The sequence below is a fragment of the Hevea brasiliensis genome, chromosome 8 (assembly GCF_030052815.1).
Source record: "Hevea brasiliensis isolate MT/VB/25A 57/8 chromosome 8, ASM3005281v1, whole genome shotgun sequence".
Lineage (NCBI taxonomy): Eukaryota > Viridiplantae > Streptophyta > Magnoliopsida > Malpighiales > Euphorbiaceae > Hevea > Hevea brasiliensis.
In genome coordinates, this window is record NC_079500.1 from 21,766,259 (window position 1) to 21,793,588 (window position 27,330).

General features: G+C 31.2%; 2 protein-coding genes and 2 long non-coding RNA genes across 6 annotated transcripts; 2 read left to right on the top strand and 2 right to left on the bottom strand.

Moving 5' to 3' along the window:
* The first annotated feature begins 77 nt into the window (after nucleotides 1-77).
* Nucleotides 78-1,227, top strand: LOC131182329 (uncharacterized). Its single transcript, XR_009150649.1, has 2 exons — nucleotides 78-329; nucleotides 886-1,227. It is a non-coding gene; the product is annotated as an uncharacterized LOC131182329 (long non-coding RNA).
* A 6,293-nt stretch (nucleotides 1,228-7,520) lies between these two features.
* On the bottom strand, nucleotides 7,521-9,081 carry LOC110649428 (putative F-box/LRR-repeat protein At3g28410). The gene is made up of 2 exons (XM_058150746.1): nucleotides 7,876-9,081; nucleotides 7,521-7,715 (listed from the first exon to the last, which is right to left on the bottom strand). Exons 1-2 carry the CDS (start codon nucleotides 9,079-9,081, stop codon nucleotides 7,521-7,523), a joined length of 1,401 nt encoding a protein of 466 aa, XP_058006729.1.
* Nucleotides 9,082-13,097: 4,016 nt separating this feature from the next.
* Nucleotides 13,098-14,311, bottom strand: LOC131182499 (uncharacterized). The gene is made up of 3 exons (XR_009150791.1): nucleotides 14,223-14,311; nucleotides 13,717-13,774; nucleotides 13,098-13,197 (listed from the first exon to the last, which is right to left on the bottom strand). It is a non-coding gene; the product is annotated as an uncharacterized LOC131182499 (long non-coding RNA).
* Nucleotides 14,312-15,951: 1,640 nt separating this feature from the next.
* On the top strand, nucleotides 15,952-23,795 carry LOC110651947 (profilin-1-like). 3 transcript variants are annotated; one of them, XM_058151462.1, is made up of 3 exons: nucleotides 15,952-16,299; nucleotides 21,915-21,992; nucleotides 22,508-22,638. In XM_058151462.1, exons 1-3 carry the CDS (start codon nucleotides 16,177-16,179, stop codon nucleotides 22,559-22,561), a joined length of 255 nt encoding a protein of 84 aa, XP_058007445.1. In that variant the 5' UTR covers nucleotides 15,952-16,176; the 3' UTR covers nucleotides 22,562-22,638. The 3 variants fall into 3 exon arrangements, with proteins under 3 accessions (XP_058007445.1, XP_058007444.1, XP_058007446.1); XM_058151461.1 differs by lacking the exons at nucleotides 21,915-21,992; nucleotides 22,508-22,638 and adding exons at nucleotides 18,516-18,595; nucleotides 19,032-20,667; XM_058151463.1 differs by lacking the exons at nucleotides 21,915-21,992; nucleotides 22,508-22,638 and adding exons at nucleotides 18,516-18,595; nucleotides 23,314-23,795 and having other exon boundaries at nucleotides 15,954-16,299.
* Nucleotides 23,796-27,330: the final 3,535 nt, after the last annotated feature.

Sequence of the window (27,330 nt, forward strand, 5' to 3'; positions counted from 1 at the left end):
TTTTCTCCGTAAGAAAACGGAACCAAAATAACTAAAATTCCATGCTCTCCCTGTGACAGAGTGCCTTTCTGGACTGAAACTTCTCACTCTGTCCGGCCGTCGTGAAGTCGTCGCCACTTGCCATATTCTTCTTTTCTCAAAATCCTAATGGATTGTTGATTTCCCCACCCTATAATCGCGATTTGAGTGAGGAATTGAGAGATGCCAGTGCTGTCTCCTCTAACCACGGGATCTCCGAAACCGGCAACACCTTGTCACACCGCCCTTCTTCGTCAGCATATATTTCCGCCAGAAGTCGATAGGGAAGGAGATCTGAAAAGAATAATCTGGTACGCGCGTGAACAGTGGTGAGCCATACCACACATTCTCAATTCCTCAATTTCGATAGTTAGGACGGTAAATGTATTATTGTTTTAATAATTTTTGATGCAAAATTTGGTCTTAAAAATGAATATACACATGCTGAACGGGGAATTTGGACTCTGAACGGACAATTTTCAAGTTTTGACTTTTACTAATGCTTTAAAATATCAAAGAATTAAGTATTTTAGTTGCCTTTTGTCGGAATTAATGGTTTGGTGGGTGTTTTTGCTTTTGTGGTGCAAATGGTAATTCTTTAAATTTTAGTGAAATTTGGACAACCTATTTGTAAAACTCCATTTTCTTGTCAAATCTGCTTCTAAAACCATATTTGTGAATCTTCCAGACTGTCTAATTCCACAAAGTGCTTCTGCTCCACAAACTCTATTTCTTCTAGGGGTTCTCATGTTGGCTGCTTTTATTGTGTGGTCATCCCCCTTAATTGCTTGCTCTGTATTTGCTTGTTTATTTATGACCATATTGTTTTCCAAATACTCAAGCTGTAATTTATGTTGTTGATTCAAGTGATACTCATGGAATTGGAATTGTCAAAGAAGAATTTCATGCGATTTTGGTGGATAGACAGTTTAAACAATCCTAATTTTATTATAGATATGAGGTTACAATCATAGCTCTGGCTCTGCGAAAAGTTTGTCATCTATTGTTATGATTTTAGTCAATTTGGAAGCTATTTTAGCTGGTAAACTGTTTGAGTTTATTGCTTGCTCTCAGAGGGTATGATATTCCCTTCAATTGGAAGATGATTTTAGACATACCTGATTGAGAAAAACAACAAGGAGACACAATACATGCAATCTCTTAATTTACCATGTGCTATGTATATAAATTGCTTTATTTATTTATTTATTTATTTTAAGATGGGACAAGTTGTCAAATTTTTAGTAGAATTTAGGGAGAACTTACAAATACTTGAAAACATCAATGATTGGTTGTGATCAGGATGCTTCAGAATCACTGCTTTTTTGGCCAAGTTAGTGGTTGATTAAAGGAGTGTAACTGCCAACAAGTTCTTGCAAGCAAAGTACAAAAATGAAATGGGGACTGTGCTTTGTAGGATTCGAAAGTTCAAGCAACTTGATTGCTGCCATGGCATCCTCTTGTTTATGTGCACAGACTAGGATCTCGAGCCTCTCATTACATTGAGCATACTGTATGCATTTTTTCTTATAGCCTATGTAATGCTTATTAGGATCATAGAGCAACTTGATTAGGGGTGGTGCATATGTTGTCAATAGAAATATCAAAAAAAAAATCCCACTAGTACTGTCCAGATCCTTTAACTGCAAGGAGAAAAGGAGACAAATAAGAAAGAGTGAGTTCACTTGTTTATATACATACACATAACACTAAGTACACTAGGAATTAATCTTTGAGTCCAACATGAATATCAGTATAGGTACAGGCAATGAACCAGAGGCATTCAATAATTTTGCAATGAGAAGTTCTAGCAGAAATTGCATTGCCCGCGACTAACATTATGTTAGGGTAAGAGTCTCTAACAAAGAATTATAGAAGATTTAGAAAGAAAGAGAAGAAGATTAGAAGGAGAGATAGAAAGAAGAGAAGAATAAAGAGTTGTATTTCTTGATTATTGTTCCAGAATGAAATACAAGAATAGCTATTGAGCTTTATATAGCAGCTTAGTAACAACCTATTGCTAAGAGTAGTTAAACAGCTCAACAACTTTACTGCTCAGCAACTTTAGTAACTACCTCTCTCTTAATTCCCGCCAAACATACTTCCAAGCTAACTCTTTAAACGAACTCCCAACGTTTCTAACTACTCACTATTTCTTTCTGTACTTCCTCCTCTGATACGTAACACATTACTACTTGTTATTTCTCAACATAAAATAGAATGGTGAGATTGATTAGTTTGATGCATATGAGTACCTCAAGAATAGTGTAGCTCAAAAATGTTCCCATCTCCTTTGTGCCTTTAACATTCAAAATTTTAGAGTAAGAGCAGCAGCTTCTCTGAAAGGCATGTTGATAGAGAGTACCATGAGATAAGTTGCTGCCAACTTTATTATGTACCCTATTAAGGCCATTTGAAAATTGAGAGCATCTTCAAAATGGTCTACTAATACCCATAGATTAAATTTGGAGGCACAGAAACTAGACAGCAGGGGAATGAGCAAGCCATAGACAACAGTATCAAGCTTAGATGTTAAGGTTGTTGCTAATGGAGACCTTGCTGGGATTAACAAGCCAAAAAGAAAAGGACCCCAAAGATATTCCAATCCATATTCTCACCCAATGATGCCAAATCTAAAACAACTACAACCATGAAATGAATGTAAATATCCTTAATAGGTTCCCCTTCTGGGGTCACTCTAATGAACCATAAGGTCAGTATTCTCGAGAATACTGACCTTATGGTTAGAAAATAGAAGAAGAGCAGACTGAAATCCAAGTCTTGGTGATACTGGAGTAAAAATTCTGGCACCAAGATACCAGAGATTTTAGCTAACAAATCTTGCGATATCACCAAGTAATGAATGTTGAGAGCTACCTGGGCCTTATCTTTCATTTAGTAATGGAGGTATGTCGGTAGTCTTTAAGTGCGGTCCAAAAGTAGGTAAATTTTTTCGAGTTCCATCGTTGTTGCATCAAATTACAAATTATCTCTAGTGAGGCCGGATATGAAGGTGGAAGCCGATTGCATGAGTGGAGATATAGAAATTTGAGCTGCAATTCTCACAGCTTAAGTAAGAATTGGGTGCTTATGGGTTATTCTTGATTTCCATATGTGATATTATTTCCTGTTATTGAATCCATAGCTATTGGGGTAACTGATATTGATTTGTGAGAATTTTGTTGGTTTGAATTTGAAGTTTTGCTTGTCTTTTGGCTTTAATCTGGCTTGTTTTTATTAATTCTTCAATGTTGAATACTAATTTCATGAAGGTTATTTGTGATATGAATTGATTTGAGTTTTTCTAAACCTTAAGGAGTGCAGTTGTTTTTAGTAAAAACTTTTTTACTCTATTCGTAATATGTTAGTTGCATTGTTCTCTTGTTTTAGGTTTCAAGATGGTTAAAAATACTGCATGGAGATGTCTTGATAAAATTGGAGTTTTAATACCAAGAGAATTCTTAGTACTAGAAATTGTAAATCTACTGTGAATTCTCAGTACAGTTAATTTAAATTGCAATGCATGCAGAAGCAGATTATATTGAGCTTCAAAAAGTTGGAAAAAAAAAAAAGCTTACGAAGATAGGCAATTTAGCTTCAAACCGAATTGATTTGGTTCAGTTCGATTTTTCAATTTAAACCGAAAATTGCACAATTCTAATTGTAACAGACTTTATTAAAAAAAATTATAATAAACTTATTACTCAAATAAGAAAAAAAAAAAAAATTCCAGTGCGTATGGCGGATTATCGTGTAGTTACATAATTAACAGGAATCACTAATATTTTCCCAGATGTCTTGGCTAAAAGCAAAATTCCTTTCTTCACGTTCACGAACTTGCATGAAGCATTCATCTTCACGCCTTGTGACAGCAGGAAAATTTTGTTTTATTTTTACTTGCTTTATGCAATTTTTCCAGCAGGATATAGGAGTAGACTTGTAACAAATACTCTTCTTCATAAATTTGCTTCTGATATGAGAACTGTAAGAAAAATAATATCGTTAAACTAAGCTACAAAATTCTAGAACTTCATTTTCCCATTTTGTTTTCTTGATTTAAACTTCATATGAACTCCGCCTAAGTAGTTTGCGCTTAGCCGGTCCCAAGCCCGGGTAAAGGAGGAGGGTTGCGGTAGGTGACAACCAGCGTAAAAATTTCGTCACACCCTATGATATGGATTCAAATGATATAAACGTTGGGGCGTCCTCTACTAACGACGCGCTACATCGGAGCCCGGGTGTAGTGATAAATATGCAAGGGTGTAGGGCGTTCACCGAAAGCGACGCCATGCCTACGCCGGGTGTGGTGTTAAGTGAGCAAGGGTTCCCACATCATGGACGGGTGTGGGTAAAGAAGTTAGTCCATAGGACAGATAATAGAACAAATAGTGGAACAGAACACAAGATAGACATAGAAAATAATAGAAGATATCATAGAAGGAGACCAATTAGAAAGGAGCAGGATAGGAGGAGGATCAGGGTTGGTACTTGGAATGTTGGATCACTTACAGGAAAATTAATGGAGCTTGTGGATACCTTGGAAAGGAGAAGGGTGAATATTGCTTGCATTCAGGAGACTAAATGGGTAGGAGAGAAAAGTAAGGAAGTGGGTAATTTAGGTACAAACTGTGGTTTAACTGAAAGTAGAGAATCAAGAACTGAGTGGGTATAATCTTAGACAGACATTGAAAGACGCAGAGTAGGCGTGAAAAGAGTAGGAGATAGAATTATACTAGTAAAGCTAGTACTAGACGGAGAAACAATAAATATAGTTAGTGCTTATGCCCCACAAATAGGACTAGACAAAGGAGAGTAAACAAAGGTTTTGGGAAGATATGGATGATTTAATGCAAAGCATACCGAATGAAGAGAATGTTTTCATTGGTGGAGATTTGAATGGACATGTAGGAAGTGATAGGCAAGGTTATGAGAATGTTCATGGAGGTTTTGGTTTTGGCAGTCGAAATGAGGAGGGAAAAAGCATCCTGGATTTTGCTATGGCATACGACCTAATACTAGCAAATACTTACTTTATAAAAAGAGAGTCACATTTAGTGACTTTCAAAAGTGGGCAACATAGAAGCCAAATCGACTTCCTCTTAACCAGGACGACAAATAGAGCTCTATGCAAGGATTGCAAGGTCATTCCAGGAGAGGCTTTAACAAGTCAACATAGGTTGGTGGTCTTGGATGTCAAGTTTAGGAACAATTCAAGTAAGGTCAGAAGAAATAGTGTAGCTCGAACAAAGTGGTGGGAGTTCAAAGGAGTAAAGCAAGTGAAGTTCAAAAATGAGCTTCTTGAGTCGAAGTATGGAAGCTAGATATGGAGGCCAATGATATGTGGATACAGATGGCATCAAAGATTAGAGAAGTAGCTAGAAAAGTACTTGGGGAGTCTAAAGGACATGGACCACCCTCAAAAGAGAGATGGTGGTGGAATGAGGAAGTACAAAATGTTTTGAAGAGTAAATGGGATTGGTATTAGAAATTACCTAAATGTGATAATAATGAGGCATATGAACAAAGACAAGATAGCAAAGAAAGAGGCAAAAGGCGATTAGCCAAGCAAGAGCACGTGCCTTTGAAAAGTTATATGAGAAACTTGGAACTAAAGAAGGGGAGAAAGATATTTATAGATTAGCAAGGAGTAGAGAAAGGAAATGTCAAGATCTCAATCAAGTTAGGTGCATCAAGGATAAAGAAGGAAAAGTGTTGGTGAAAGATGAGGACATTAAAGAAAGATGGAGAAATTATTTTAATGATCTCTTTAATAATAGTCAAAATGGAAATAGCGTGAATATAGATTATAGAACAATAGAAAAGAATGTAAATTATACTAGAAGGATTAGATCTTTAGAAGTAAAGGAAGCACTTAAGAGAATGAAAGTAGGTAAAGCCTGTGGACCCGATGAAATACCAATTGAAGTGTGGAAGTATTTGGGAGATATGGGAGTGGCATGGTTAACTAAATTATTTAATAAGATTCTAAACTCAAAGAAAATGCCTGATGAATGGAGGAAGAGTATTTTAGTACCTATTTTTAAAAATAAGGGAGACATACAGAGTTGCTCAAACTATAGGGGAATCAAACTCATGAGCCATACTATGAAGTTGTGGGAGAGAGTTGTGGAGCATCGACTACGTCATGATACTTCTATCTCTCTCAATCAATTTGGTTTCATGCCTGGTCGTTCAACTATGGAAGCGATCTTTCTCATTAGAAGCTTGATGGAGAAATATAGAGATGGGAAGAAAGATCTACACATGGTTTTTATTGATTTGGAGAAGGCGTATGATAGTGTTCCAAGAGAGGTCTTATGGAATGCGTTAGAACAAAAGAGGGTATCTATTAGGTACATACAAGTATTGAAAGATATGTATGAAGGAGCAACTACTATTGTGCGCACAGTGGGAGGGGACACAAGAGATTTTCCGATCTCAATTGGATTACACCAAGGATCAGCCATAAGCCCTTACCTTTTTACATTAGTTTTAGATGAACTGACGAAACATATACAAGAGAGTATTCCTTGGTGCATGATGTTTGCGGATGATATTGTTCTGATAGATGAGACACAAGAAGGAGTCAATAGGAAGCTAGAACTTTGGAGAAGTACTCTAGAGTCAAAGGGTTTTAAGTTAAGTAGAACGAAGATGAATACATGCATTGCAAGTTCAGTGAAGGCCAAACTGGTGATAAGGAAGGAGTTAGTTTGAATGGAGTGGCACTGTCCCAAAGTAATCACTTTAAATATCTAGGCTCAGTTCTTCAAGTAGATGGGGGATGTGAGGAGGATGTTAGTCATAGGATTAAAGCCGGATGGTTGAAGTGGAGACGTGCCACGGGAGTTTTATGTGATCGTAAGATTCCCAATAAATTAAAAGGAAAATTTTACCGTACAGCCATACGACCGGCTATGCTATATGGTAGTGAGTGTTGGGCACTGAAAGAGTCGTATGCATCTAAGATAAGAGTTGCAGAGATGAGAATGTTAAGGTGGATGAGTGGCCATACTAGACTAGATAAAATCCGTAATGAAAGTATTAGAGAAAAGGTAGGAGTGGTGCCAATTGAAGATAAGTTGAGAGAAGGGAGATTGAGGTGGTTTGGTCATGTGAAGCGTAGACATACGGAGGCTCCAGTTAGACAAGTAGAGCACATTAGGCTAGAGGATAGAAAGAAAAAAAGGGGTAGACCTAAATTGACTTGGAGTAGAGTAGTACAGCATGACTTAGAAGCATTACACATTTCTGAGGATTTAACCCAAAATCGTTCAGAATGGAAAAAGCGAATCCATATAGCCGACCCCAAATTTTTGGGATAAAGGCTTAGTTGAGTTGAGTTGAGTTGAGTTGATTTAAACTTCATATGCATTTATTTTAACAAAAAAGAAAATTAAATAATTTGTAATGGTGATAACTATCTTAACTGAAAAGCTACAATTTAGTTGTTACAATTCAGCATTCTTAAATGGAATTACTATATATAAAATTAAATAATATCATACCTTAAAAGAAGATTGTACGTTGAAATTAATTATGTCTAGACTTTCTAGATGTGGAGAAATCCAAAGCATAGCATCCACAAGTTCCGCAATTGGACGATGGCGATTAGTAGTCATTGAAAGTTTCAATTCTTTCACGTTATGCAATGGGGGTGGTGTGAGTTTTCTCACTTCGCAAGGAATAATATAATTCTGAAAAGATGAATAATTCATCACATAAATATCAGCTAGAATTTACATACTAATTCCATGAGTGTATTAATTGTGAACTAATTCAAAGTATTAATTGTGAACTAACTCAAAGTATACGTAAAAAAAGATTCAAATAATAGAAATGATTTAATATACATACCTCACCCGTATCACTTTCCAAAGTCACCATCTTGAAACATTGATTGAACTCGTCAAGTAATTTAATCAATCTAGTGTACCAGGAATTGTCCATATTATTGGATTTGATATACAAATTAACATTGGGTAAGGTCAAATTGTTTGAAGAAAATGAAATTATATCACCATAATATGAGAAGACATATAGATTACGTATATCAATATGAAGTTTAGCCACATTTCCACAAGAATCTATGCGCAATTTGTGAAGACTAGAACTAGAAATCTTGATACTCTCCAACATAGGGCAGTCGGCCAAGCTCAAGCATTCCAAGTGAGGAAATTTATTCAGTTGCTCATACAACCATTTATCAGTTATGGGAGCACTAAATATATGTAGGCTCTTCAAATTTTTCAAGGAAGCCACCTTTAATACAGAAGGCCAAGTGGGACCTTGCAGAGTGAATGAGTGAAGATTTGGTGTTTCCATCTTAAGTCGCTCAAAATGAACAATATCTTTTGCACAGAATTGGATGAGATTAACTAGATCAAATATCTGTAAAGACTTGATACCATAGCAGGTAATGAAACTCATATCTTCAATTAGAGGAGACCCAGCAATGAGTTTGCTAATTACATCATCATCTGCAAAAACAACTCTAAGAGACAACTTTTTCAAGAAAGGTAATTTTATGTTACCGATAGATGGCAGATGCAACTTGCAGTGGCTCAAATCTAAAACCTGTATTGACATTGCATTGAGAACTGTTTGAGGCACGCAGTACTTATAGTTTTCATCATCGTTACTTGGACCAACTTGAATCTTCAGGTGTTTAACATTACTCTTCAGAGCGTAGCCAATCCATCTGTCCATAGTGGAAACCATTTCTGGTCTCTCATAAATAAAAGTCACAACAAGTGTAAACTTTATCAAATTATCCATCTGCTTGCATCGGCTTAACAAAATCTGCTCAACAAAGTTATATAACTGTTGTATGTTCCTTTCCCTGATCTCAAAGTCTTGACAATAGTAACGATCTTGATTTCCGTTAAATAGTGCGTAAAAATTGAATTCTAAAATCGGAGAGGTCTTCCATACTTGAAACCATGTCTTTGATAATGCACTGGTTCGAGTGATTTGTTTGATAGGGAGAAAGGACAAGATATGATGCAATATATGTTCTGGCAATTCTGATATATAATCAACTGCTTCTATGCGTTTGTCCATGTCTATGATTGACAAATTTTTTTTCTGTTTAATATATTAGAAAATAAAAAAAGTCATTTGACTTAACCAAAAAACACCTACATGTTAGATTAAAAGAAGTGATGCATGTAATTAAAAATAATAATAAAAAAAGCAATAAAAAAACTTTAAAAAAGGCATATTAAATTAAATGTTTAATTTTTATCGAACAGTATTTACCATTAATTTCTATAATTTCATACTGTAAATAAGAGCATAGTGTACATAAATCAATTTATGTAGTATATTAAACATTATGAATCTTAAGATTTTTGACAATAAAACATTATGAATCAATAATAATTGCAGAAGAGAAAAGTCTAGTTATTTATGAATTTTGGTAATTATTGTAAGAAATTTCATAGTTTTTATTTATATATAAAATGAGAGATAAAAAATCATTGAGTTATTAACTGAAAAATTTATTGTCAAAAATCAATTTATGCAGTAAATTTTCGTAATTTCGAAGAAAAATCATTGATTAAGAAAAAAAAAAAAAACCTGAAGTCTTCTGATTGTTTGTCATGTAAATAAGAGCATACTCTCAATGAGAGCATTACATTCATATTTTAAAGAAAAAAATATTGTATTAAAAAAAAATTGGAGAGGTTAAGATCCTTACCTTTGTCCAAAAATAACGTAGAGAATTTGGCATAAAAATATACAGATATGAGTTTATTTATAGGCATTTAATAAATCTTAATCCTTAAAGAAAAGAATTTCAATATCCATGATTTATTGGAGTTCAAATCTTAAAAGGATTATAATTTTATTTTATTTTTTAAGTAATTAGAGAATAATGATTCAAGATAAGATTATTAAATCTTTAAACTTTAGTATTAAATAAATTTTAACCTATTTAATAATTTGAGTACTATCTATCTAAAGCCATTTATAAATATTTTAATCCTATCTAATACACGAGCCTAAATATCTCTAATTGTTGTCTCTAATCATTGTAATTAAGCCTAAACCCACAATTACTTGTTTTGTTAGTCCCACTTGCTAGCGTCAATTAAGTTCCTTAAAAATTATAATGATCTTAATTTTTTAGAAAAACTCGTTTCTCTTTGCAAATTTTTTTATAGATTAAGAAAAATAAAATTAATAATTTCAGTCCTCAAATTAAATTTTATGGAATCTAAGTTTTATTGAGTAGTTAACTCTAAGTTTCAAGGCATGGGTGATGAAAGGTTGGGACTAATAGTTTAAGATTTGAATTAAAATTTAATTTATCCCTTAAATTTATTAAAAACGTTTATTTCACCCTAAAATTAACTTTCTAGCCAATTTGATAAATAAACTCATTAACTCACAAACATGTAGACAAAGAAAAGAGACAATAAAATATTAATTAATGACAAAAAAAATTCAAAAAATTATATTAATTTAACAAAAATTATTATAAATATGATAGCAACTCAATCTATGAATCACAGAGAACAATTATCTTGATTAAAATCAAACTATATTATATTAATTAAACTTAAAATAAAAATAAAAAATTTAAAATTAAATTTTAGACTATGATTAAAAAAATTACACGAGAATAGAAAGATAAATTACCTCTTAATTTGTTGACCTCCTTTTGAAGCTGTTGGGACAATTTTAATTCCTTGATTTCAGCGTTACTTTTAACGATTTCTTCAAAATCTGAATATAAGACTATAATTGGTAATTAAAATAGGTAAGAAAATATAAATAAAGAGATTAAAAATAAAATATAAACAGTAAAAAAATATGGACCTTACGGTGTTCCTTGAAAAAGAGAAAAGTAGGTGAAAAGGGAATTCAAATAAAGAATTAGTAGGAATTTATAATTTTTTTATCTTAAACTTTATGTGTATATATAGCTTATTAAAGGCCACACATGGTGAATTTTGATTTTACTTATTGACTAATTTCCAATTTAGTTTAGGATTTCTAATTCATATTTGATTAGGATTCTAAGGTATACTTTCTCTAACCTATTTGAATTATTATTTATTAATTAATAGTTGTAAAAGAAGATAATTGTTTAATTATTTAATTAAATTAAATTATAATTATTTAAAATCCCTTCCCTAAGTTTAGTGCGTCTTTCATAGATTAAGTTAATTTAATACCAACGTTATTTGCTCATGCAAATCTTTAAACAGCAAATATAAATTTTCAAATAATTAATTAAATTTTTAAAATTAATTAAAAATTAGTTAACCTTTTTTTTTTTTTATAAAAAAAGATTGTTAAAATTAAATAAATAAGAAATCTAAGGATAACCAAGCTTAAATTTTCAGTTCTATTAATAAATATAATATAAGTTGCACATAAATTTTAATATAAATTTAGATCTTGAGTATTTATGTAATTTAAAAACCCATTATTAATTTTAGTATTTAAAATTTTATATTCAGATAATTTAGAATCAATCACAAAATTAATATTTAATAAAACTATTTTATATAAATGGCATTGAAAAATAACAATGACTTTATCATTTATAGATTTTATAATACAGAAAAAAATGTAAATTTTAATTTATTTTATCCACTAATAATTAATTTAATACATTTATTAATTTAAAAAAATAATTATATATATATTTTAAATAATTACTTGCTGAGGAACCAAGAGATAAATTAATAAATAGACTTACTAAATCATAAACATGTAGACCGAGAGAACAGATAATGTAACAATAATTAATGGCACATAAGAATTCAAAAAATTAAATCAATTTAATAAGAATAATTATAAATATGATAGCTGACTCAACCTACGAGTCACAGAGAATAATTAAGAAAATTGGTATTAGATATCTTGATTAAAATCTAGTTATATTACATTATATTAATTAAACAAAAAATAAAAAATTTAAAATTAATATGTACATCATGATTAAAAAAAATATATGAGAACAAAAAGATAAATTACCTCCTTTCTTCATCTCTTTTTGAAGCTTTTGGGACGATTTTAATTCCTTGATATCAGCTTGTATATTAACGATTTCTTCAAAATCTGAATATAACGCTTTAATTGATAACAAATATAGGTAATAAAATATAAATAAAAAGATTAGAAATAAAATAAAAATACTTAAAAAGTCTAAACTTGTTATTCAAAATAAATATAATGTTTCTTGGAAAGAAGAAAAATACGATAGAAATTTAGCTAGAGGGTGAAAAGGAAATTCACGTAAAGAATTAATAGAAATTTACACTTTTTTGATCTTAAGCTATATGTATATAATATTAAATTTCGAATTTCGATTTTACTAGTTGCATTCCAAATTAGTTTAGGATTTTAAATTTCTATTTGATTTGGATTTGTGTTTATCCCATTCTAAGAAATAAGTACAGTGTTAATGTCATGACCTTCTCAAACTAATTTGAATTGTTATTCATTAATTAATAATTTTAAAAGAAGAGAATCAACAATCTTTATCAAATTTAATTTATATTTTTTAGTGCACGCTAACCAAACCTTCTTTAATCATCCGGGGCCGACAGATCTCTTAATTAATCTTTTCGGTTAGAGGCCACAAGCCCATCAAATCTCTAGCCTAATAATATTCTCCAGGAAAGGCTGAAATTATTTTTATTTATTTATTTATTTTTATTTAACTATATAATATTTTCACATTCATGTCACGACCCAACCTATGGGCCGGACCGGCACTAGGACCTGGGCCAGCCTAAAGCCCCCGAGGCCCGTAGTAAGCCTAACTGTTCATTAACCCAACTCTAAGGCCCATTTGGGCCCAATATCAAGAAAACAAACGGACAGAGTCCGGCCATAAAATGGACTTACCAACGGGGAGTTTTCGACTCACCCGACCTGTAAACACAATATATAATCAATTGGGGAGCTCAGCTCACCCTCCACATACTCATCAACATAATAATAATTGGGAGCTCAGCTCCCTCATCCAATCCATCAAACATGCATATCATTATACGTTTACAGGTCCAACATGATAATAATATTACAGACCATAATCAAATAAGAACTTCTAATACATGCGGAAATTCTAGGAGTAATTAACATTACACAAATATTGATAAACAACCTGCGAAGTAGAAAAGCAGGTTAACCCAGAACAAAATATCCTCCTGTGGCCTGTAAAAATTTTTGAACAGGAGTGAGCGTTCGACTCAGAGAGTAAAATATCAATCTTAACTATAATCTCTATAACTATCTGAACTAATGCGCCCTGTAGAGTGAAATGCAACATAAACAACATTTTCACATCATAACATCAAAAAGGTAATTTGGAGCACTCACGCACCCTGTAACATCAATCATAATATATGGGAGCTGATCCCCTATACAGCTCTTTTAAATCCAACCTGGTGCCAGCGAAGAACTCAGCTCGGACTTCCACTTAAATACCAAATCGGGGTCCCAGCGAAGAACTCAAGCCGTGTCTACCCGTCCTATCCATAGTCCACACCACATCACACGCACGCACACTGCTCCAAATTACCACAACAACACTCATGGCACGTCAACAGTTATCAATGCAACATAATCCGTGCCTAGAGTTTAACTACATAAATATCTGCATATAAGTGATGCATGGGCATGCTGAACATATAATAATATCGAAATTACAATTAAAATTAATATTTTACTCACAGACTTGACGACAATCACTGTGGCGGCTGGGCGGAGGAAGAAGGCTGTCTCGGCTCACCTGACAATTATATTACATTTATTTAATATAATCTGACTCAATACAAGCAAAGAAAAAGACCAATACGTCCTAAGTCGTGCCGAAAATCCGGCAGAGTCTCCCCTATACCTAGGACCTACCCAACCTGCAAAAGGGCTAAAAACGCACTTCTATATTCACACTCCATATATCAACAGTTCAATCATATCACACAGCCCCTCCTGGGCCCATCAAATCAGTCATCCATCACAATACGCAAAATTTCAATTTAGTCCTTATTATTGACCATTTTTGCAAAAACTGCCCAAATAAGCTCTAAAAATTATAAAACTTTGCCCCGCGGTCCTTAGCAATATTACTAAGCTATTGCAAAAAGAATTGTAATTTTCTAAGCTACCACGAATATTTTATGGATTTTTAATCCTATTTAAGCACTAGAAAATTACGTAAAAACAAGGTTCGGGTTTACCTTTGCCGATTCCGACTTCGGGAACGCGCTCGGGACGTCTGACAATGGGGGGCTAGCCAAAACCTCGGCCCAATTCGGAGACTTTTCCGTGCCAGTGCATGCGGCGAAATTTGCAGACCCGGTCAACTGTCGAATTTCCGCGAATCGAGGATACCTACACGAAGCCCATAACACGGGGGTTAGTACATAAATTTTTCAGAATTTTCTAAGCTCATTTAATGCTCGAAAATACACTGCAAAGTTCCGTGGGACCCACCAAAAAACGGTGTCGGAAAAATTCAAAATTTATGTCGTTGCAAAGCTCTCGACGAATGGAGTGTGCTGGTGGTCTCGGTTTTCTCGTGGGATTCACGGTTTTCGAGAAATCTAGCCCAAAAGTCGAAATGGGCTAAAATCTTCCCGAGCTAAAATCGGACAATCCGCTCGATGGATTTCGGCGTTCTTGGTGTCTATGGAAAGCTCTCGCCGAGTAGATGGTTTTGGACACAAGACCCGGTCCAATCGGTGGCCGGATCGGCCGGATTTGGCCGAGGAAGGCTGCGCGCGCGAGGAGGGAGATCGCGCGCTTTACTTCTGGCCGTACGGGGGTCAGTAGCTGGGAGGCGGCGCCGGCGAGGGGAGGACGCAGGGGAGGCGGCTGGGGAGGGGAGGAGAGAGAAACGAGAGAGAGAAGGGAGAGGGACGACGCGCGCGGGGAAAGAAAAAGGAAAGGAGAAAAGGGCCGGTCCGATTCGACCGGTCCGATCCGGTCCGGTTCGATTCGGCCGGTTCGATTCAGGATACAAAATTTTGAATTTTTTACTCTACCTCGGGACCGAAAACGAGGTCAAAAAATTTCGAAAAAATTCCAGAAAACTCAGAAAAATACGTAGACTCCAAATATATTTTTAGTTTTGCCACGTGGTCTTTAAATTAATTTTTAAAAATCATCAAAGTTTATATTTTCGGAAAATCGAACCCGATTTTTAAAATCCGAAAAATCTCAAAAAAATTCCTAAAATTTAAATAAAATTAAAATATCAAAAATACTCATAATTAATAAAAATTTGGGGTGTTACAATTCAAAATGGGAGGAGGAGTGATATTCAATAAAATTTTTTAATAATAACGACTCTATAATTCAAACTCTTAATATTATAAATAAAATAGGCTTGGAGATGATTTTAAATCATTGATTAAATTGAGTGTTTTGATATGACATTAATTAATATTCGTAAATGAGTCTGACATGTCTAGGAATTGGTCTTTCAAAAGTTTACATTGATTATGAATAACGTGCGTGTGTAGTTTATATAAAAATAATGAATTTATTAAAATTGTAACGATTTTAAGTGTGTGTCTATATCTCGATTAAAAAAAAATTATTTATTAATTTTTTTTTATTTTTTTGAATTTTTTTATTTAATTATATATATCAATTTATATTATATTACTGTACAATACACATACAAAAATTAGTGATAAAAAAAGATTACTATTAAAATAATAATAATTTTAATAGAGTATTTATTTTTATATAATTTAATTTAATTATTATATAATTGTAACTCTATTACTTTAATTTTATATTAAATATATTTAAATTATTATTTTTTAAATTTCAATCATAATTCTTTATTCACTTAAATATTATTTTTTATATAATTAATTTTAATTAAAACTAAAGTTTTAAATTTTAAATTATCGAAAATAATTTTTTGCTTAAATATTACTTTAATATTAATACTATAAAATTTCACGCCCATTCCGTTACGCCCACACAAAACGCACCCTAAAGAGAACACCGTTTGTCGACCACGTCTCGTCGTTTTAACGCAATATCAGTCTGCTGGCTTCGCAGATAAGAACGCACCTCTCGTTCTCTCAGCTGAGCACAATCCATACTCACATTGCACAGCGCAGAAACTAAAAAAGCTTCATCAAATCTCTGAATTTGAAGAAGAAGCAGAAGAAGATGTCGTGGCAAACATATGTAGATGAGCATCTTATGTGCGAAATCGAAGGCAATCATCTCTCTGCTGCCGCCATCATCGGCCAAGACGGCAGCGTTTGGGCCCAGAGCTCCAACTTTCCTCAGGTATTTCTATACCTCACTCGTTCTTCGTTCTTGTCTAAAAATAACCCATGTGTTACTTTGGATCCATGGAAATTGATTCTTGGGTTAGATTTGGTGCTTAGATGTGATCTGACCTACTTTTTTCTTGTTTCCTTTTTTTCTTTCCTTTAAAAAAAATTTATTAGTTTTTCGTCTGATTATTCTTCTTCTCCGTCTTTATTAATTATCTGATGGGATATACTGGAAGGAAATTGGTCATTCTTATCTGTTTTCCCAATTGAATTGGTTTCTTTCTTTAATTTTTTTGGGGGCTTGAAGTTGGTGCCTCTATGATCTGATTTGATGATTTTGTGGTAACTTGATTTACTTTTTTTGAGGATTATTGAATGATTATCATACCCATGTGGGCTAATTAGGAATTGGGCGGTCTCATATGGTTCGTTTTATGATTGTAAGCGGATCTAGTTGAATTGGTTGATGGTTATGTTTGATACTTGGGTTAGGTTGAATAACAATTAGATCTTGTGTATGCATCTTTTATTGGATTTTTGCACTTGGTGACTCTTCTGCTCTTAGGAACTCAGCTGGATGGCTGAGAACGAAAAATTATCAAAGAAAATATGCTTGCTGTAGAAGATATGCTTGCTGCCACTGTAGTTCCTCTATAATGTAGTCTATGTTGGCTTCTTCCATCCTTCATAGTTCATCCAGAAACAAACTTCATGGAGATCCCTTTCTTTCCAGCATATGTCCAGAATTATTTATAGTTGTATTATTGAAATCATAAAGATTAAATAATTGATAGATTCAAAATTATGAGGATTAAATAGTTGGATTATCCAAATTATAAAAATTGAATAGTTGAGTTAGAAAGAATTTAGTTTAAAAATAAAGGCACGGGCTAAACAATTCATGAATTAAAAAATAATTTAAAAAATAAATAAATATAAGAACTAAGTAAGAAAACAATCTGTTACCAAAAAAAGAAGTATGAAAACAAAAAAGAAGTATGAAAACAATCAGGCATATATTTAGTAAAATTGTTTTATGTAAATGGCATTGAAGAATAACAATTACTTTATCAATTAATTTTATAATATAGAAAAAAGATTAATTTATGTTATCCACTAAAAATTAATTTAAAAAATATAATTTTAAAGATTTAAAAAAAAAAATTCTATAGCATATACATGCAAACTTAGTTTTTATAAAATTCAAAGGAAGTATATATATATTAAAACAAAAGGTTAAATGACACAAAAAATAAACCAAATTAAAACAAATCAAATAAATATAATAATATTATTTATTTCTTTTTAATATGGAGTTGTGCTTTCCTTAAGCCTCTGTTAATTTCTCCATTTCTTTTATAGCCGAATAATTAATGCCTTTCTTATTTGTGTTATGATTCAATCACTCACTTATTAATGACTAATTAAATCATAATTTAAAAATATACAAGCACATCTTATAAATAAGTTTATGTTATAGCTTATTAGTCCTTACTTCATTTTTCTCACTCCATTGTTGGCATTTAAGAGTAAACACAATAAAATTAGAGTAAGTTATTATTTTTCTGTGAAAAAAAAAAAAGATTTGAACTAACACAAATTACGAAATAAATTAAAGCATATCAAGTAACAATTAATATTATATTATAGTCACTTAATATAAAATCAATCTACGTTATCTATATAAAGTCACCCAAATACACAATTTGCACTCTTTATATAGTTAATGCAATTTTTTTCCTAAAAAGTTGATAACTACCTTCAAATTTTTATTACAATGAAGTTATTTGTTGAGAAAACAATTTGGCTAACTAATAGCTTGAATGCGAGCACACCAGATATTGGGTATATCAACTACAAGATTGCACTTTCTAACTTGTGAATTAAACGATTGTGAGAACTGATCACATTGAACATTGCTTCACCTTTAAATGCAATGTGAGTGTGAAAGATAATTGAAATTGAAAAGTAAGATTGTATTTATTGCTGAAGAAAATTATAAAACTTTTAAATTAAAACACAACAGCTTGTAAAAGTAAAAATTGCTTGGAATTGAAATTGAAACTAAGAATAAATGTAAAAGACAGATTGATTGTTAGAGTTATGGATTGATTGAATTGCTAGACCCCTTTGGATTGTTATTGTTTGAGTTGATTGGTTGGATTGGTTGAGTTGTTGGTACTTTCTACATTGCTGCTCACATAGTATTTATACCTCTCTTTGTAGGTGTTTGGAGATTCTAGAAGACCCATTGCACATACTGTAAATTCTAGAACACTCACTTCACGTTCTGCAGATGATGGAAGGTAACCGTCAATTCTTGATAATTTCTCTAAACTTCATATAACTCCTTTTAACTGCTTTCTTTGGTAACCACTCACTATCAATAACTTCTTTTGTAAATTATCTTCAAACCTTTAATTAATTAAACCAATTAAATAAAATTAATTAAAAAAACTAATTTAATTGATCTTGGATCTGAAAATAAATGAATAAAATTAATTATTTAGTTAATTTAATGAACATTAACACAACCGGTCACCTGCTAATCTAAAAAAAAACAGGGAGTAAGTACAAGTCCTTTGCCGTACTCTGCAACAAATTTCTACAATTACTGCTAAAAGACCGAAACAAAATTGCAATATTAACGGAATTGTCAAAATATCTATATATATAATTGAATGGTCAATCCATGCGAAATAGATGTTTGACCATTCGATATGTAAGCTCACTGTTGTGTAGGCATGCCCACGGAGCAGTTTTTCAAACCATTGACCATCCTGGACCTTCCTCTCCTATTTAAAATAGAGAACGCTTGCTTTAGTAAAGTCCAGCAGACCATAAGGTTTCACACACCAAATGAGTGCAAGTCACTAAAATTTAGGGTCTAAGAAACAGAATTTAATATGCTGAGAACATCGGATTAGTAAATTATTGCCAAATGTGATTATATATAGATAGGGTTGTTGACTGTGCGATATGTTTATGCCTTTCAAACAATTTAGGCTTATTAGAATTTGTCATATATAATTTAGGTTTATTAGAATAGTTTTGCTTATTTAAAAAAAAATTACTCATTTAATTTATAACTCTTGAATGTTCCTCTACCTAATCTTAACATCTTGATGATAATAACGATCTCGATTTCTACTAAAGAGCACATAAAAATCAAATTCTAAAATTAGGGAGGTCTTTCATGCTGGAAGCCATGTCTTTAACTATGCATGCTTGAAGCCATACCTTTCTTACTTGTTTTATAATTCAATCACTCACTCATTAATGATTAATTAAATCATAATTTAAAAATATACAAACACGTCTCATAAATAAGTTAATGTTATAGCTTGTTAATCCTTACTTTATTTTTCTCTCTCCCTTGTTGACATTTAAGAGTAAACACAATAGAATTAGAATAAGTTTTTTTTTTTCTGTAAAAAAAAAGAGTTGAATTGACACAAATTATGAATTAAATTAAAGCATATTAAATAAAAATTAATATTATATTATGCTTATGCTTTTCAAACAATTTAGGCTTATTAGAATTTGTCATATATAATTTAGGCTTATTAGAACAGTTTTCCTTATTAATGAAAAAAAAAAAGATACTCATTTAATTTTACAACTCTTGAACGTTTTTCTACCTAAATTCAAAGTTTTGATAATAGTAACGGTCTCGATTTCCACTAAAGAGCACGTGAAAATCAAATTCTAAAACTGGGGAGGTATTTCATGCTTGAAGTCATGTCTTTGAGTATGTATATGTCTGAAAATAATCGATTTAAATAATTTAGGCTACGTTATCATAACAGTAATAAATTATAAATATATGTGATTAATTCAAAAAATAATAAAATTCTGTGAACAAAATTTAATTTCTATTTGGTTACTGATTACCCACAAGCGATGCTATTTTACAATGAAAATAGTTGTATGATACTAACACAGGTAATTTACAGTGAATTATTTATAAAATTGAGCTATTTTACTAGTCACAAATAATTAATTGTTGATATGTATGTCCTTTATGGAAACCAATAATAAGCAGTAGCTGGTTGCCACGTATATGACTAAAGCTTTCTCAATGCAATATTAATTCCATGAAGACAACATCACGTGACAACTTGTGTGCTTGGAAAAGTAAGATTTAAATTACAGATTGAGTTGTAAAATAACAAGTTTTACATTAGGAGCTTAAGTTAAGCACAATAAATAAATAAATAAATACTCACATGAATTTTATTTTAATAGGAGAAATGTCCAATTTTAAAATTAATTAAAAATCAATTTTTTTTATCAAAAATAAAAGTTAAAAATAAATAAATAAAAAATCTAGGACAAGCAAGCTTAATTAAAATTTCAATCCTATTAACAAATATAATTTCAATTGAATATAAATTTTAATATAAATATTTATATAATTTAAAAAACTCATTATTAGTTTTAGTACGTAATTTTTTCTATTTATAATAATTTAGAATTAATCACAAATTTAATATTTAGTAAAATTCTTTTATGTAAGAATAGCAATTACTTTATCAATTAATTTTATAATATAGAAAAAAGATTAATTTATGTTATCCTCTAGAAATTAATTTAAAAAATATAATTTTATAGATTTAAAAAAAAAATTCTATAGCATATACATACAAACTTAATTTTTATAAAATTCAAAAGAAGTATATATATAGAGAGAGACATAAATTTATTGTTTTTAATGAGTGATTCAAGAAAATATTATTAAATTCTGACACTCACGAAAATCGTATTATATAAATTCTAACATCTCGAATTTTATAGTCTCTAATTTCTATGTATGAGAAACCATTATGTAGAATTTTCAAATATATTTCTTTTATTTTTTATATTGTATTTATATAATACTGCATAATCCAATAATTGTATTTATAAACATACATATTTTTTTACTTGTTACTTTATTTTAATATTTGTTAAAATTTAAAAAATATTTTTTATTTAAAATAATTATGTAATATCCTTTTAATAAAGATTTTTATGAATTAAAAGAAAATTAAAATTAATAATTTCGGTCATCAAATTAAATTTTATAAAATCTATGCTTTATTTATTTATTAGTCAACTCTAAATTTCAAGCATATGGTAAAAGACTCAAGAACTCTGTTAACCAATTACTTCTTGATTCTTTTTCTGGGTCCACCTCCTTTTAAAATGAATTCGTACATTGCTTTCAAATATATACCAATGCCTGCGAACAGAAATTTACATGTGTACTCCTAAAGCATATTAACTTAATACATAATAATGCATTTTAGGTGAATTTAGTCATACTTTTACCAATAACTTCATGCTTTTTAAGCTTAAATGAAATTTTCATTTTTTAAGTTAATGGCTTATAAAAACAAGAGATTTGTTAATTTGAATATACAAAATCATTAGCCATTTTTTCAATAACACTATTAATCATTAATCATGGTAATATTTGCTCTCAAAATTAAAGCTAAACTCGATAATCTTAAGAATTTACAACCTGCTGGAGGTCCTAATAATGTTTTACCATATTTTTTCAAGGTCAAGAAATTAATTTTATTTATGTAAATATTTTATTTATTTTTATTTATAATATTTTTAATATATTTTGTATTACAGTTGAAATGTACTCACTGTCAGGCAATGAGTAAAAAAGAAGTTTGTATGTATTCCACCCATCAAACAATGAAGTACAAGGTAATATATATATATATATATATATATATATATATATATATATATATATATTTTTTTTTCTAAATTGTTAAATATGTTTTTTATTTATTATTAAAATAAATTGATTGAAATTATAGCAATATCTTTTAAATTTGAGTGTAGTGTAGAACAATATGATATTTGAGTTTAAAATACATCACCAAGTTTTAATTGATATGTTATTTTAACTGATTAGAATATATTATTTAGTGCAAAGATTGTAGAAATCAAGGATCAGTATCTGTTATTATTGGACATGATCAGCCGATTGAAAATAATAATGAAAATTATACTACGCTTATGTATTTTAATTGCAAAGGATTTGAACCCCAAGATTTCACTTTTAGTGGAATCTGGAAAGCTACATCTGTAAGTATTTATGTTATTTATTGAATAAAAAAATAGTTTATATTTTTATTTTTATAATATTAATTTTTTTTTGTGTTTTTCTGAAAGTTGGTGGACGGCGCAGATTACGAATTTAACTTTTGTCGTAGGGTTTTTCAAATAGGGAGCAACATGAAAATTTCCAACTTGGAATCCAAATTTGAAGTGGTTCGTAATTAGGAGCTGCATCACCATACAAGATAAATAATATGTAATGAGATATATGTATTAGCTAGTAGGAATATAATAAATTATTTACTAGGGATTTGAGTATGTATTGCTGGATTTTCCTTTCACATGATTCTTTATAATATTAATTTTATTTAGTATTTAATATATATCAAAAATGATTTGAATATTTTATTTTTAACTTATTAAATTTAAATTGCAGCATTAACACTCAATTTATATAAATTCAGTGAAGTTATAAAAGAAAATCAGTACAGAGCATTCGACGAAATAATAAAATATATAAATAAATAAATAATTAGAACTATAAAAACAAAAAAATAGAGTAGGTCCGATCATTCGGTTTACCTAAATCAAATAGAATTAAATCGAATCGAATTAAAATTAATGAAAAATAAAATGAATTAATTCACTCTATTTTAGTTTGGTTTGAATTTATTAATTTTTAAGTTTTGATAAAATTTTTTAATTTAGACTTAATTTTTAAATTATTTAATTTAATTTTAATCTTAATTTAAATTTAATAATTATTAATTAATAAAATTAAATAATTTATATATAAATATAATTTATAAATTTTTTATAAAAATAAATTAATTTAAAAATTACTAAAATAATTCTGTTTGATTCGTGTTTTTTTTTTTTTTTTTTTTTTTTTTTTTTTTTTTTTTTCTCCAAAACAAAACGGAACCAAAATAACTAAAATTCCATGCTCTCCCTGTAACAGAGTGCCTTTCTGGACTGAAACTTCTCACTCTGTCCGGCCGTCGTGAAGTCGTCGCCACTTGCCATATTCTTCTTTTCTCAAAATCCTAATGGATTGTTGATTTCCCCACCCTATAATCGCGATTTGAGTGAGGAATTGAGAGATGCCAGTGCTGTCTCCTCTAACCACGGGATCTCCGAAACCGGCAACACCTTGTCACACCGCCCTTCTTCGTCAGCATATATTTCCGCCAAAAGTCGATAGGGAAGGAGATCTGAAAAGAATAATCTGGTATGCGCGTGAACAGTGGTGAGCCATACCACACATTCTCAATTCCTCAATTTCGATAGTTAGGACGGTAAATGTATTATTGTTTTAATAATTTTTTATGCAAAATTTGGTCTTAAAAATGAATATATGATGGGAATTTGGACTCTGAATGGAAAAATTTCAAGTTTTGACTTTTACTAATGCTTTAAAATATCAAAGAATTAAGTATTTTAGTTGCCTTTTGTCGGAATAAATGGTTTGGTGGGTGTTTTTTCTTTTGTGGTGCAAATGGTAATTCTTTAACTTTTAGTGAAATTTGGACAACCTATTTGTAAAACTCCATTTTCTTGTCAAATCTGCTTCTAAAACGATATTTGTGAATCTTCCAGACTGTCTAATTCCACAAAGTGCTTCTGCTCCACAAACTCTATTTCTTCTAGGGGTTCTCATGTTGGCTGCTTTTATTGTGTGGTCATCCCCCTTAATTGCTTGCTCTGTATTTGCTTGTTTATTTATGACCATATTATTTTCCAAATGCTCAAGCTGTAATTTATGTTGTTGATTCAAGTGATACTCATGGAATTGGAATTGTCAAAGATGAATTTCATGCGATTTTGGTGGATAGACAGTTTGAACAATCCTAATTTTATTATAGATATGAGGTTACCATCATAGCTCTGGCTCTGCGAAAAGCTTGTCATCTATTGTTATGATTTTAGTCAATTTGGAAGCTATTTTAGCTGGTAAACTGTTTGAGTTTATTGCTTGCTCTCAGAGGGTATGATATTCCCTTCAATTGGAAGATGATTTTAGACATACTTGATTGAGAAAGACAACAAGGAGACACAATACATGCAATCTCTTAATTTACCATGTGCTATGTATATAAATTGTTTTATTTATTTATTTATTTTAAGATGGGACAAGTTGTCAAATTTTTAGTAGAATTTAGGGAGAACTTACAAATACTTGAAAACATCAATGATTGGTTGTGATCAGGATGCTTCAGAATCACTGCTTTTTTGGCCTAGTTAGTGGTTGATTAAAGGAGTGTAACTGCCAACAAGTTCTTGCAAGCAAAGTACAAAAATGAAATGGGGACTGTGCTTTGTAGGTTTCAAAAGTTCAAGCAACTTGATTGCTGCCATGGCATCCTCTTGTTTATGTGCACAGACTAGGATCTCGAGCCTCTCATTACATTGAGCATACTGTATGCATTTTTTCTTATAGCCTATGTAATGCTTATGAGGATCATAGAGCAACTTTATTAGGGGTGGTGCATATGTTGTCAACAGAAATATCAAAAAAAAAATCCCACTAGTACTGTCCAGATCCTTTAACTGCAAGGAGAAAAGGAGACAAATAAGAAAGAGTGAGTTCACTTGTTTATATATATACACATAACACTAAGTACACTAGGAATTAATCTTTGAGTCCAACATGAATATCAGTATAGGTACAGGCAATGAACCAGAGGCATTCAATAATTTTGCAATGAGAAGTTCTAGCAGCAATTGCGTTGCCCGCGACTAACATTATGTTAGGGTAAGAGTCTCTAACAAAGAATTATAGAAGACTTAGAAAAGAAGAGAAGAATATTAGGAGGAGAGATAGAAAGAAGAGAAGAATAAAGAGTTGTATTTCTTGATTATTGTTCCAAAATGAAATACAAGAATAGCTATTGAGCTTTATATAGCAGCTTAGTAACAACCTATTACTAAGAGTAGTTACACAGCTCAACAACTTTACAGCTCAGCAACTTTAGTAACTACCTCTCTCTTAATTCCCGCCAAACATACTTCTAAGCTAACTCTTTAAACTAACTCCCAACGTTTCTAACTACTCACTATTTCTTTCTATACTTCCTCCTCTGATACGTAACACATTACTACTTGTTATTTCTCAATATAAAATAGAATGGTGAGATTGATTAGTTTGATGCATATAAGTACCTCATGAATAGTGTAGCTCAAAAATGTTCCCATCTCCTTTGTGCCTTTAACATTCAAAATTTTAGAGTAAGAGCAGCAGCTTCTCTGAAAGGCATGTTGATAGAGAGTACCATGAGATAAGTTGCTGCCAACTTTATTATGTACCCTATTAAGGCCATTTGAAAATTGAGAGCATCTTCAAAATGGTCTACTAATACCCATAAATTAAATTTGGAGGCACAGAAACTAGACAGCAGGGGAATGAGCAAGCCATAGACAACAGTATCAAGCTTAGATGTTAAGGTTGTTGCTAATGGAGACCTTGCTGGGATTAACAAGCCAAAAAGAAAAGGACCCCAAAGATATTCCAATCCATATTATCACCCAATGATGCCAAATCTAAAACAACTACAACTATGAAATGAATGTAAATATCCTTAATAGGTTCCCCTTCTGGGGTCACTCTAATGAACCATAAGGTCAGTATTCTCGAGAATACAATCAACATGAGAAAGAAAATGGAAGAAGAGCAGACTGAAATCCAAGTCTTGGTGATACTGGAGTAAAAATTCTGGCACCAAGATACCAGAGATTTTAGCTAACAAATCTTGCGATATCACCAAGTAATGAATGTTGAGAGCTACCTGGGCCTTATCTTTCATTTTGTAATGGAGGTATGTCGGTAGTCTTTAAGTGCGGTCCAAAAGTAGGTAAATTTTTTCGAGTTCCATCGTTGTTGCATCAAATTACAAATTATCTCTAGTGAGGCCGGATATGAAGGTGGAAGCCGATTGCATGAGTGGAGATATAGAAATTTGAGCTGCAATTCTCACAGCCTATGTAAGAATTGGGTGCTTATGGGTTATTCTTGATTTCCATATGTGATATTATTTCCTGTTATTGAATCCATAGCTATTGGGGTAATTGATATTGATTTGTGAAAATTTTGTTGGTTTGAATTTGAAGTTTTGCTTGTCTTTTGGCTTTAATCTGGCTTGTTTTTATTAATTCTTCAATGTTGAATACTAATTTCATGAAGGTTATTTGTGATATGAATTGATATGAGTGTTTTTCTAAACCTTAAGGAGTGCAGTTGTTTTTAGTAAAAACTTTTTTACTCTATTCGTAATATGGTAGTTGCATTGTTCTCTTGTTTTAGGTTTCAAGATGGTTAAAAATACTGCATGGAGATGTCTTGATAAAATTGGAGTTTTTATACCAAGAGAATTCTTAGTACTAGGAATTGTAAATCTACTGTGAATTCTTAGTACAGTTAATTTAAATTGCAATGCATGCAGAAGCAGATTATATTGAGCTTCAAAAAGTTGGAAAAAAAAAAAAAAAAAGCTTACGAAGAGAGGCAATTTAGCCTCAAACCGAATTGATTTGGTTCAGTTCGATTTTTCAATTTAGACTGAAAATTGCACAATTCTAATTGTAACAGACTTTATTAAAAAAAAATTATAATAAACTTATTACTCAAATAAGAAAAAAAAAAATTCCGTTGCGGCTTGCGGATTATCAGGTAGTTACATAATTAACAGGAATCACTAATATTTTCCCAGATGTCTTGGCTAAAAGCAAAATTCCTTTCTTCACGTTCACGAACTTGCATGAAGCATTCATCTTCACGCCTTGTGACAGCAGGAAAATTTTGTTTTATTTTTACTTGCTTTATGCAATTTTTCCAGTAGGATATAGGAGTAGACTTGTAACAAATACACTCTTCTTCATAAATTTGCTTCTGATATGAGAACTGTAAGAAAAATAATATCGTTAAACTAAGCTACAAAATTCTAGAACTTCATTTTTCCATTTTGTTTTCTTGATTTAAACT

What these genes read in the sequence shown, in the direction of transcription:
- LOC110649428 (XM_058150746.1), bottom strand. Translation starts at nt 9,081, where the DNA reads ATGGACAAACGCATAGAAGCAGTTGATTATATATCAGAATTGCCAGAA. An exon ending in TGGAAAGTGATACGGGTGAG is followed by an intron (nt 7,716 to 7,875) that starts GTATGTATATTA and finishes TCATCTTTTCAG; the next exon opens with AATTATATTATTCCTTGCGA.
- LOC110651947 (XM_058151461.1), top strand. Translation starts at nt 16,177, where the DNA reads ATGTCGTGGCAAACATATGTAGATGAGCATCTTATGTGCGAAATCGAA. An exon ending in AGAGCTCCAACTTTCCTCAG is followed by an intron (nt 16,300 to 18,515) that starts GTATTTCTATAC and finishes CTCTCTTTGTAG; the next exon opens with GTGTTTGGAGATTCTAGAAG. An exon ending in CGTTCTGCAGATGATGGAAG is followed by an intron (nt 18,596 to 19,031) that starts GTAACCGTCAAT and finishes ACTGTTGTGTAG; the next exon opens with GCATGCCCACGGAGCAGTTT.